Source organism: Trachinotus anak, unplaced genomic scaffold, assembly GCF_046630095.1.
Source record: "Trachinotus anak isolate AG129_WGS33_773 ecotype Australia unplaced genomic scaffold, CSIRO_AGI_Tana_v1 ptg000025l, whole genome shotgun sequence".
Lineage (NCBI taxonomy): Eukaryota > Metazoa > Chordata > Actinopteri > Carangiformes > Carangidae > Trachinotus > Trachinotus anak.
This window is the reverse complement of record NW_027273876.1, coordinates 14,354,346-14,367,550: the sequence shown is the minus strand read 5'-3', so window position 1 is coordinate 14,367,550 and position 13,205 is coordinate 14,354,346. Positions and strand designations below refer to the sequence as shown.

The following is a 13,205-nucleotide window of genomic DNA, read 5'->3' as shown; positions in this document are numbered from 1 at the left end:
AGGGGTATATCATGCTACCTCACACTATAGGAACATGAAACAGTACACTGTGCCTTCATGTCAAACCCTTACTTTTCTATGGAGACTTGTTTTAACTGTTGTATGGACCCTGTAACAAAGAGAATAGGCTGTTCAGTGAATATATTTTGGGAAAGGGATTAGCTTGTCAGTATATCGGATCTATCATACTATGTCCCGTACATCTATCTGTCCAATGCACCTATAAATCCAGCCAGAGTCTCTCTCCCTGACACCACTATTTTTGCTGCATCCACCCACCCTCCTCTCAACAGAGACTTCCGAGGGAGTCCCTGACACCCCCCCGCCCCAAACCCATCAACCCCTCCACCCTGTACTGTCACAGCACAAATCCTATCACTTGCATCTTTAAGCTGGCTGGTATTCATCAGGCCCCGATCCAGTTGCACAGCAGCAACCACATTTAAGTCAAAAATGTAATGAGTCAGGAAAGCCCCTTAGTTACGGCTCAAACACATGAGAAATAGAGTGCCCAGGACCAGGGGCATGGAGACAGCTAGATCTCAATGCATTTAACATGTATCACATCATTTGCAGTTACTTTACCAGGCTTAGGAGGATCAACTTTCCTCCAGGCTCTGACAGACCACACCTCCAGATTACTGCTGCCGTCCACCAGGGCTGCAACATAGGAACACTTCTGTGATTGACAGATTTTTTTCTATGTTAAGTCCTATGGTAAATGACAAGTCTGACAGTTGTATGCTAAATATGAAGCTACCACCAGTGGTAGGCTAATGTAGCTTAGCGTTAAATTGGAAACAGGAGAAACAACTAGCAGGGGGTTATGTAATTTCTTGGCCAGAGTTCTCTGGAGTCCCCTCTGGATGTCTGGCAACTGGCCCTGACCATGGAATAGTTTAGCACATAAGCTCTTGTAAAACAGTGAATTGATGTTTTTACACTTTGTTTTTAATGGATTATGCTAATTTGTGATTTTTATAGGAGCTGCCGGGCAGATTTTGTTACTACTGGAGAGAGCCGGACTAGTTGCTTCCCCCATTTCCAGTCTGCACACAAAGCTGGGTTAGCTAGCTGCTAGCTGTGCTTCATATTTATCATTCAGACACTGGAGTGAGTACTCTCCTCTAATTCCCAGCAAGGAAACAATCATGTTTACCAAAAAAAAAAAAAAAAAGTCAAAGTATCCCTTTAACTAGTGTAGATTTTCTGTGAAAATTTGTTCTCACATACTGTTGTTTTTTCCCAATTGCATTGGACATTTTACTTTACTTTTTTACTATTTTACTTTAGTGCACCAACCTTATCATACAGTTCTGGAGTGATATTTACATAAGTCAAGGTCGTCAGGAAGGTTCAACCACTATGGTTTGCTGTATATTCTTTTCTCTTATTACCAAATACATATTCATCTTGTGGTAAAGCGACAAAAATTGAGGTGTTACTTATTTGTCTGAAGAGTTTGCCGCAGGCCAACACTGAAGAATAGAAAAGTATAGAGAGACAGAGAGACAAAATGAGAGTTGTTGAGAAAGAAACCCAACAAATATTATTTTCTCTCAGGGACTTTGTTAGTGTGGTGCAGTGTGATCACAGTACAATAACTAGCTTATATGAGGGGGGGGGGGGGTCTGATTCTGACTCAGTGTATATGTTATTGTAAAAATCTCAGCAGTTATTTGTCTTGTTTAAATAACTGAAATGCAGCAGCACACTGTAGGTACACAGACCCACACGAAGACGCATACTGTACTGTAAACTAAATGCTATTTACTGACAACACAAGCTAACACACATCCAGTCCCGAGTGATTCATGTCAAAACACAGTACAGCCGGGAAGAAAGGGACATGCACACAGAGACACACACATGCACGGTGCCACAGACAACCACACATTTATGCTTGAAAGAATGGTGCCCAAGCAGAGGAGTGAGATAAAACTGTCGGGGGTCGGTGGGCAGTGGCGATGGGTGGAACTTCAAGTGTGTGTCGGAGGGAGTATGTCGTCTGAATTCGAGAACGTCACTGGCATGCCCACACCACAGCTGGTCAGATAGAAATAGATGAAGTAACTGAGCCCAGGAAAAAGGAGGAGCATCCCCTTTCCTCAAGGATGCATGGGTGAACAGGGTTCCTCTCTTCTTCTCTTTCAGCCTGTCTGGGTCTCTGTCCGAGAAGCCAAGTTTCGGGCATTACAGAGGGCCTTAAAGATTTAGTTTAGCATGCAGCAGGACATTAAGTCTAACCTGATGACATTATCATTTATCTGAATTAAAACAGCTTCCAAGATAAATTGTTTCTACTACAGGCATTACACAGAGCAACTGCCTGAAATCTGACACACTGTTCTAAACATATTTTATACTTATTCTGTCCGCACAGTGAAGGTTAAAGAACATCAGGCAGGATAAAGGTTTCCTCATATAGTGATGATCTAGTGATAGAGAGTGCTTCCCATACTCAGTACTACAGTACTACCCAGTACTCAAAACCGACACATGACCGAATGTGATTTAACTTTTCAAACAGGATTCGAATATAAAGATATGATGCAACATAGTCTGCAAAAGTCACTGAGCTGTGATAGAGAAAGGAAGATAAGGCAAAGATATAGACAGAGCTAACAATAACCTAGATGTGAAGTCTGGCCATGTCATATGCTCCTTAAAATGCCAAACGTACGCACCAATTAACACCAGGACTGTAAATCCTATACAAAGTTAACTTGTTTAACTTAACTTTTTTGGAATATCATATTATTGTTTATTACTAATAATAAGCAATTATGAATGAACGATCAAATGATGACTGATAAGCCAAGTCTCACATAATAAATCCCCACAAAAGCCAGTACAGTATGTGTCTACGATACATCCTGTCAAAGTTTCCTTGAGCAGCACAGTCCCTTCAGATAAGCTTTGTATCAATATGTCATAGAAACAGAGACTACACAAACCATTTTAGCACAAAATTAAAATGTATCCAGTGCTGATGGAGTATGAGAAGCGCTGTAATTTGTATAAAGTGTAACCTACCATCTGCTGGTGTAATACCTACCTCTGCTGCTTTCTGCGTCTTGTGCTGGTTGTCCCGTTGTGCAGTATTTCCCAACACAAATTGAAGAATGAAACAAATGAAAGGTTGTATTTCAGGCAAGTGAAGGTACAAAGATCCAGATTCAGGTCCAGAAAGTCCAAAAACTGACTTGTATGTACTCATAAAATCTGTCTCTAACTTGTACCAGTTGCACATCAGGCCACTCCCTGTTACGTTTGGCGACATGGGACAAGATTTTCCTCAGGTGCAAAAGTTTCCTATTGTCTGTCTTCTATCGAAGATCTATAGAGTAATCTTCTCTGTTTCGATTGCACAGACTCCCTAACAGCTGCTCGTACCTGTCAAGAAAACAACTGCCAACTGAAACAAAGTCCCCCAAATCAGTACGTGCACAGGGCCATCACCCCATCCCTATCCATCTCTCTCTGTGTCTGTCTTTTCCTGTCTGTCCCATCCCCCTCTTCCTCCTCTCATCCACCGCTCCATCACGCAGGAAGCCTGGTCTTCCTGAAAACAAGCATTGGAGCATGGAAAGGGGCAAGGCCGAGGGGGGCAGGTACGTGAGGGGGAACAGAGGATGTTTTTGTCGTTCCTCTGCCCCTCTGGTTGCCGCAGGCCTCACTGTAGTCCATCCTGAGGAAGCCAGGCTCACGTCACTCTGGCCGGGCCTTGGGCCCACACGTGCTGCCTTGCAGGGCCAGTGTGACGCAGCCCTGCAGAATCCCCTCACACAAGGGAGCTACAAAGACATATATGGACTGAAACTGTCGAAAACACAGCTTTTCAAATCATAATAGCATTGAAAAATAGTATAAAGTCAACATGAAATCACATAGACTGCATTTCAGTTACACAAAAGGGGTCAAATGTGGTGTTGAAAGATACTGTGAGGAGGGTGTGTGTTTTGCCAGAACAAAAGTCTCGAATTTTGCCAGCTAACCACACTCCATTTCCTGGATGTAAAAGCTGCGAACTGCCAAGGCACCTGCAAATGTGAGAATTCCTCAGCAGGTGGTTTTCCACAGAGTCCCACTGATTGATTTACAGTGCAACCAAAAAAGTACATATGCAACGAGTAGATTTTGTCTTTGTCTTGCAGTTTCAGGGTAAAATACTGTGATAATCAAAAATAAAAAATGTAAAATAAGGTTCAACTTTGACTAAGCTATGGCTTAGCATTGTACTGCAGGCCTCTGAACTATATGCTGTCATTGTCAGGTAGTACTTGTTATGTCCATTTTTGGTGGTTTTTTGGTTTTTGGACTTTAACCTTAAATGCAGCTGCAAAACTGATCCAAAAATGCATCTTTTAAAGGATCCGTAAACTCTGGCACACAAAGTCTGTGCATAATGACTGCAATTCAATGAGAAGTTCCTATTTTATAAAGATGAGGTTTTGATTTGACTAGTAATTCAAATGTTTTGCTCTAAAATATATTTTTTCCATTTTGAACATTATTTCCTGATGAAAGCATATTGGAAAACAACTCCAATTAACTGATTATAACTCAAATGTTTCTCATTTGAGATTTACGCATCACAAAGTTAAAAAGCGTTGCACCATACAAACTAGCTCTTACTTAAAGATTAGTTAAACGTTCTCTAGATGAGATTTTAAACAATAATATAGCACAAACAGCTCTTTTCTATGTAAAGTGTTATGTGGTCATGGCCTCCTACGTAGAGAACTCAGGCATACCCCCTCTGTGTGTGTTGTAATTTTCTCTCTTCTTTGTTTTGGTAGCCGGTCTGGTAGCGTGTGCATGTTAGTGCATGTATGTGTGCATGTTAGTGTATGTGAGTCCCTCCTGTTAAACCGTTAGCTATCCCCACATTTAAAAACACACAGGGACTGCCCACACACAAGATGGCACAGTGCAGTAGGCAGTGCTCAGGTGAAAGTGACAGCATTTCACCTGAATTTCCTCCACTGAAGAAACCACGTTTTTCGGCTTGAAAGGTCTCTGACAAAGAAAGAGATGAGACCAGAACACAGGCAGACTGGCCATGGAAACACTAGCTCAAATCCTGATTGGCCAGTGGCCCGCCAAATCCATAACATTTTTACAGGCTCCCTCAGTATCTATACTGGCTCCATCAGTGTCATTTGTGCAACCGTGGGCCCAGCGAATAAAGCCAAGGCTGAATTTTTTACCCAGTTGACCGTGAAGCCAATACCGGTCTCACTTTACCAAGTTGGAGAGCCCTATGAGCTGCTAAACGACTCCAGCGTGACTCAGAACTGTTTTTTTGTCTCCTCCATGTGTAGTTAACTTGATGGCTACATAATGTTACATGTCTGTTTTCATTAGTGACCAGCTACAGCAGCATAATAACATTGCCCATATTACGAATGTACTTGGCAAATGTTGCTATCGCTAGCTGGCTAACCGTCAGCATTGCGATGAAGCATGTCACAGCAATGCTAGCAGGGGCTAATGGTTGTGGCTGGATTGTTTTTGAAGTTTTGGTTTTTTTTTTCTTGGGTCTTGTGTACACAGTAATTTTATTCAGTTGAGCTGCTCATGTGTTCTGTCACAAGTAACTGAATTAACTGACAAAACTAGCGTTAGCTTGCTACTGTTTGTCTCGTTAGGAGTGACGCATAAAAAAGTATTGTGGGATATGGTTGACTTCAAGCATTTCATAGAAATAATCTAAACTAAAATTATATATCACAAAATAACACATCATAGCGCACCACAAATGAAAAAACATTACATAAAAAACACATATTTCTCCTTCTATGCATGCATAAATAAAAGTTATATCTACAGTACATTTACAAAATATTTCCAGTTAACTATATTTCCCCCTTGAAAGTTAATTAATTATAATTTACAGCTTCTGAGGCTACGGTTTACAGAACTGATAGCTTTTGGTTTGAAGGGGTTCAATGTTTAGCTAGCAATAAGCATTTTTTACGTGTTAATGGCGCAACCCAATTTACTAAATCACTAGTCTAAATCTAGCGAGTTTTACCAAGAACTTAGGTGGGACTTAGACTAAATTAGATTTGGGTCACAGTATTTGTGTTTATCAGAATACCATGTTTATCTTTTTAAATGAGCTCATTTATTTGAAAACAGAGCTCTTCATAGGCTAAACCATGTTAGAACAAGGTGACTGTGAGTGGAGACGGCTCCATGGAGCAGAGCCTGAAAGTGACAGAGGCCATAATAACAGGATGTTTACAGCCTGTGGAAACATTGCCAGGGACAACCACGGGCAAGCAGCAACCATAGCTGGAAACACTAGCGAACAGGAAATGCAGGCCAGCCAGATTCCCTTCAGATGCACCAAATATAACCTCACTGACGGCTGTTTTGTTTACAGACAGACACAACCTGACTGGGGTCTGTTTAGGTAGATTAAAATCCACTATGACCTCTGAATCCCTGAGGAAACCGCTTTTTAAAACACATTTGTGCAATGGCAGGATTCTGTGCCTTTCAGCCTGCCTTTCACACAGACATACGCACACACACACACACACGATTGCTGAAGTGGTCAGCTGCAGGTGACAGCAGACAGAAGGACACTGGTGGTTTCTGACACTGGGGGATGAAGCCTATTCACTGTCACCAGTTGTTTCTTTCTGCCCATCAGTGGTCACATATTACACCAGGCTGCAACATCCACCACAGCACAGTCTCCACAACCATGGCTATCACCGACTTTCTAGCAGCTTCAGACATCACTTCAGCTATTAATGCTTGTAAAGGTGAGGACACCATTTTTTTTTGCGGGGGCGGGAGGGGGGGGTTGTATCTTATATATTGGGTTATATATTGAAGTATTGCTCTTGCCACAGGATGTGAGGCCATTTCTTTACGCATTTCACTGTAGTTACGTGATACTTCGAAGCATAGGGATGCCAGTTGTTGCCTACTGGCCATCATCATTTTAATTTACTTGATCTAACCAAGTTTGATCTGTTTCTTTACTTTCAGCAAAGGATTCCTTTACCCCGAAGATGTTTTTCAAAACTGTGGGTTTATCCAAGAAAAGTCCAACAGAGATCGAGAGGGTCTTTAAGATCTTGGACCAGGACAAAAGTGGCTACATAGAACAGGATGAGTTACAGTTGAGTTTTATACAAATATCCTATCTATATGAACGCACACTTCTGCTACATCCCATGTATCAAGCTGTATTTCACCAAAATGTTGGTAGTTTTCTCACAACAGAACAGCACAGCATTTTTTATTTATTTTGTTTCTTACTGTGGTGCTTCCTACCTGTTCTCCATCAGACTGTTCCTGCAGAACTTTGCCAAAGGAGCTAGGCCCCTGACCGCAGCTGAGACCAGAGCTTTCCTCCTGGAGGGAGACTCAGATGGAGATGGGAAGATCGGCTGGGAAGGTAGGCAGCTTAACTGTAGGTGCTGCATTGTATTTTATATATACATAATATTATATTATATATTATATTATTGTGCTGTCAGCATTTCTTACAGGCTGAGAGGTCAACACTTTGGACTGGAGTAAAAATCTGAAGAATACGACACATTTATCAAGCTACTTCCTACTACTTAGAGTAAAGTGTGGGAGTAACCTTCAGGCAGCTCTCAAGTGATCACATGATCACCTAATTTAGATGTGTGCAATAAGCTGAAACAGATAAGGGAAACAATAGGGGGAAAGGGAAATTTTGTATTCTCATTGGGAAGTGGAGACAATGAAGATGCATGAAAAGTTATTGTAAACTGAGTGAAAGGGGATGAGTGTCGATAGGAGACAAATGTACAGCCTTCGATTCACCATTATATCATTTATATGAATTATTTATACATATATTTTTACAGACTTCAATATTAACTGAAATATTAATGAGCTTCTGGACAATCTGAATTTCCTCAAAGGATTAATAAAGAATCTATCTATCTATCTATCTATCTATCTATCTATCTATCTATCTATCTATCTATCTATCTATTTATCTATCTATCTATCTATCTATCTATCTATTTATCTATCTATCTGTCTATCTATCTATCATCTATCTTAAATTTAAGAGCATTTTTTTTCTTAGCTGGATGATAAATATGGATCCTGGTGTAAACTTTGAAAAATATAGATCAGAATCATTCATCAAGATAGTTAGAACAGAGATACGATGGTATGATATCCAAAAATAGATAGATAGATAGATAGATAGATAGATAGATAGATAGATAGATAGATAGATAGATAGATAGAAAGATAGATAGATAGATAGATAGACAGATAGACAGATAGAAAGATAGATAGATAGATAGATAGATAGACAGACAGACAGATAGACAGATAGAAAGATAGATAGATAGATAGATAGATAGATAGATAGATAGATAGATAGACAGATAGAAAGATAGATAGATAGATAGATAGATAGATAGACAGACAGACAGACAGACAGATAGATAGATAGATAGATAGATAGATAGATAGATAGATAGACAGACAGACAGACAGACAGACAGATAGATAGATAGATAGATAGATAGATAGATAGATAGATAGATAGATAGATAGATAGATAGATAGATAGATAGATAGATAAAATACTTTATTAATCCTTTGAGGAAATTCAGGTCCAGTAGCTCATTAATATTACAGTTAATATTTAAGTCTGTAAAAATATATGCATAAATAATTCATATAAATATGCAGTTCATGGTGAATCATAGGCTGTACATTTGTACACACTTATTCATCCCCTTTCACTTTGTTGCTAGTGGCAACTGACATGCAGGTACAACAATCACCTTGTGCAATGTGTCACTGCCAGAGTTGCGGACTTCTGTATGTTAGGTCATGTTTGTAGCTGTTGTAGATGATGCAGGGAGATAGTTTTAGCAGAAGAATTTGGAGGAGAAGGATCCAAAATGTATATAATTCTGCTTTGCTTATTTTTCAGAGTTTTCTGCGCTGGTCAAGTCTTCATAAGGCCCGCATGATCTCTGGGTGACTGGTTGTATGGTGGTGATGTAAGGGAGGACCTCTTTCTATAATGTTTAGCTTTGGTAAATTACATGGATTCATCCATGTTTTTAGAGTCATAAAATAAAATATGTCAAAGTTCATGGGAAGATTACGTAATGAAGTGATCAAAGTAAACCACAAATGAAATATTGCCTCTCTGCTATGTGTCTTTCCCTGTCAGAGGAGTATATAAATAAATCTACTTTTTGCCGTCAAATATTAATGTGTTTTTCCGTGCTTACATCCAAACAGAGCTTCGTCAAGATCAGCTGAATTCTCTCTCATGTGTTTATGTTATATTGAGCACTTGGAGAGGTCAAGCCTCACCAGGGGTCGAGGGGCTTCGGTTTCTCCAATTAACGACATGAGTAACTTTCCACTGTGCAAATGACGCATTTGTCATTCTGGCAATCTGACAACTGAGGTGGAATCATATGGTGTGAATTATATGTTTTCACTTAGACAACATGTACACAAGATTCAGCCAACGGTATTTTCTTCGAAATAATTATGTAGGTGAACATGTGTTATTTGAAAGATTATTTTATTATTTACCACCATAAAACTTGATGAATTAAGACTCAGCCGAATGTAGCCTTAAACAAGCTCGCTGTGGATATACTGTAAAGCAGTATAATGTAATTTGACCCCTATTACTCTTACATTATTACATGACACCAAAGTGATGAACACTTCAATGCACAGTAAAAAAAACAAAACATTACATTTGATTTGCAGTTTGTACACAACTAATGCGGCATAAAGCTCAGACTTCACACATCGACTGTATGGGTTTTATGGGTTTCATACATTTCATATAACATGTGACCTCAAACAGTGTGTATTACAGAGCACAGGATTACAGGATTGTACAGGATTAATTGCCTTAAGTCCAGGAAGTACTGCAATTAATGCTAAAAGTAAAGGCATTTAAAGGTTAAGATTTTCAGTATTCATGTGTTTTATTAAGTGATTCCACTTCATCATCACCTCTTCATCATGACAACTATGTTACAGATGTTATGTTACAAGTTTCTTTTGATAATAGACCATCATAGATCTGTAGTTTTTGAAATAGGTTTCTGAAATAAATTGTTATTTTACCCTTACAAGTTTGTGTCTTCAGAATCTTTATTGTCTTCTTTCACAAATACAAATGTAATGTATATGAATGTTATACAGTGACTTTAACTCCCTCCCTCTATTGCAAACAAGAGCATGTCTGTCTCTTGACATTGTAGGTGAAAGGAAATATGTTGCCATACATTTGTTCTTTTTGAAGATTCAATTATCTTTTTTCTTTTTTTTTGCATTACATTTCCCTGCAGGGAAGTTGTTTAATTTGCTCTTGTAGTAGATGATATCAGGACAGTATTCACTGGATCCAAACCAGTCATCGTCCAGCTTTTTGGCCCCCCCGGTCTTAACCACTGTGCAGGCTTGAAATGTTTATTGGCGTGATTACAGATGGGGGGATCACAGGCAGAGTTTTGGCCCAGCCTGGTACAGACTCTTGGATCAACAGCAGCTCTGGCAGACAAAGATGGGGGTCTGAGGAAACAGTGACAGGAGGACTGGGTGTCTGGCAGAGCTTCAGCAATGCTGGCGCGAGGAGGCCGAGTACTTGCGGTGACCCAGCGGAGGAGCGCTGGGACAGGATAGAGTTTCTGGGCCAGAACATTTACAGCACTTCTGTCAGTGAGGCACATTTATTTGTAACTTTCTGTCAGATGGCAAGCCACAGCTCTGCTGGGCAGAGGAGGGTGACAGGGGAATATGGGTCACGTCTATTTCTGCTGCAGCCTGAGGGAAGGAGCTCCTGCTCTCAGGTGGAGATTTAGCGACATGTAATTCATTCCTTGTCAAATATCTGAGCTATGAGTATGACACGAAAACTTTACATTCCTACCCTAAAAGTAAGATATCAACCAAAAGTAAGCCAAAAGTCATCTACTGTCCCTGGATGGTTTTTAAAGCAGGGGAACATAAATATTCCACAAATTTGTTACAAAAGAGAATTTCAAATATAAACTTCAGAATATGATGGGGGAGCATCCTTCACTTGCTCAAGTTACAGACATTCATAGCCTTGCTTAATGGGTTTCATCTCTGCTGTGAGATATTTGTAATTTAAGCCTGATATTAAAGAAGGGCAGAAATAGTTACGGTATCTATGGCTGAGTCGTTTGAGGTGAGAGACCTCATTTGACCACAGCAAATGTTAAAGGCCAAAGATTAGTTTTACAGAGCTTTTAAGAAGATTTGAAGTAAAGAGGAAGCAGAGTGAATTTTTTAAAAAAATGCCTGGGGAGGGAACACCCATGTGAAACCACTAAAAATGAAGGAAGTGACAAATGAGACAACAAGATATTCAGTTTATGTAGAAGCTGCAGCTGAATTGAAAACATATTCCTTCTAAATAGGTGGAAAGCTGAGTGGTTTTAACAAAAAATTGTGCACACAGCAGTAAAATGTTGCCGGTATTTCAATAATAACTCCATGTTAGTCACAGAACTATCTCAACACTGCCACCTGATGTACAATAGGCACATAACAGCCTGCAGCCATCATGGGAGTAAGTATGGGCATGGAAAGACCCCTCTGCCAGTTACTCATTTTGTTTCATTGTTTCGAGCAGTGTGAGAACTTCGTGTTACTACACAGCCAGACGGTACGGCTCTGATGATAATGGCGATGATGATGATGATGATATGATATCAGCTTTCAGTGTTTCCTCAAATAGCAGCTCAAATAGTCTCATCACCATATGGAGAAATAATCTGAATGGGTGTAAGAGGTCTTTAAAAAAATAAAACCTGGCAGATGGTCCCCAGCTGCATGAAGTGCATGATGATTGTAGGCCTATAAATTATAAATTAAAGCATTTCAATGAATCCCTCCAATCAAATCCCTCCTACTCCCTGCGAGTGTAGCTCATAGTGTGACGTACTGTTTATTTCATCATCTTGTGTTTGTTCATTCATATTCCACCCTTTAGCCATTTTTACACCATCTGATAGAGATTTCATTCACATGGAACAAAATGCATTAAAAGATGCCATGCAAAATGATGCACTGCTCCACTGCAACAACTTTGCAACAACTTCATTGTGTAGAAGGGAGCATGGATGCTGTTTATTCTTTAAAATGATGAGAAAACGCACTGGAAATATAGCTACATGTCTGCGTTTTATTCGTTTATACATATCATACATCCACTTGCACCTTGATTTGCTCAACTGTGAGTGCAGAGCTAAGTAGGGCACGACCGACACTTTCTGCAGCTCCAATTTATTTTCTGTTTGTGTACTATCCCACTTGGTCAGCGTCTCATGTCCACAAGCGTTAAGCCAAATGCAAGAACTGAGAAATATTTATTGGATACATATTTATTACATATTATATATTTATTATATATACATTTATTGGATACATTCATGTTACAATTTGTGTAAAAGTCAAAGACATGAATCTTTAAAAAATTTAATATGCTTTCTTTTCTCTTTTTTTTTAACTCGGTCACAATATCACTATCGCCTGTGATAATCAATCACAACAACTTGACACTTTTCTGACACTGGAATGCCAGCAAAGTCATTACAGACATTTTATGCATGCCAATTACACACTGGCTCGTTTTCACCAAAACTGTCCAGTTCAGAGGGCACGTGTGGGTCATTAATCACCACCGGTGATTATGGTGTAGCACACAGATGATAGATTATGTTTTGCTATAGGCTACATATTCAGCAATGCTTTTACCCGTCATCACAGGTATCACAATGGAAATAACATTTAAAACTTAAAACTATTAAAAACTTTATATTCCTATGAGAAAATGATTGGATACAACGTTTAAACTACTGATCTTGTGGCAGAGTGACCCTGTGAATGAGTGTTCATAGCAACAAGGCAAAAGCAGTGTAACTGCAACACAAACCGCACTTATAGTAGAATAACTTGCTGTAATAACTTACACTACATAGACCAGCTTGATCTGGCTGATCATCTGTAAGGACAACCATAGACAATATAAAGGTTTACCTCATTCTTCAGTCCCTTGTGCCCTGCAGAGTTTAGCAGATCAAAACTATATGGCCACAGAGTACGTTTCACCCAAATCAGCAGCGTATATTATTAGCCCTATGCAATATCAGGCACTTTTGCATAGGCCTACACTT

General features: G+C 39.6%; 1 protein-coding gene across 2 annotated transcripts; it reads left to right on the top strand.

Moving 5' to 3' along the window:
- The first annotated feature begins 6,503 nt into the window (after positions 1–6,503).
- LOC139608497 (parvalbumin, thymic-like) lies at positions 6,504–9,743 on the top strand. Of its 2 annotated transcripts, XM_071462329.1 has the most exons (5): positions 6,504–6,782; positions 7,012–7,144; positions 7,314–7,423; positions 8,960–9,029; positions 9,277–9,395. In XM_071462329.1, exons 1-4 carry the CDS (start codon positions 6,623–6,625, stop codon positions 8,986–8,988), a joined length of 432 nt encoding a protein of 143 aa, XP_071318430.1. In that variant the 5' UTR covers positions 6,504–6,622; the 3' UTR covers positions 8,989–9,029; positions 9,277–9,395. The 2 variants fall into 2 exon arrangements, with proteins under 2 accessions (XP_071318430.1, XP_071318429.1); XM_071462328.1 differs by having other exon boundaries at positions 6,505–6,782; positions 8,960–9,743.
- The last annotated feature ends 3,462 nt before the right edge of the window (positions 9,744–13,205 follow it).

What these genes read in the sequence shown, in the direction of transcription:
- LOC139608497 (XM_071462328.1), top strand. Translation starts at nt 6,623, where the DNA reads ATGAAGCCTATTCACTGTCACCAGTTGTTTCTTTCTGCCCATCAGTGG. An exon ending in AGCTATTAATGCTTGTAAAG is followed by an intron (nt 6,783 to 7,011) that starts GTGAGGACACCA and finishes CTTTACTTTCAG; the next exon opens with CAAAGGATTCCTTTACCCCG. An exon ending in TGGGAAGATCGGCTGGGAAG is followed by an intron (nt 7,424 to 8,959) that starts GTAGGCAGCTTA and finishes CTTATTTTTCAG; the next exon opens with AGTTTTCTGCGCTGGTCAAG.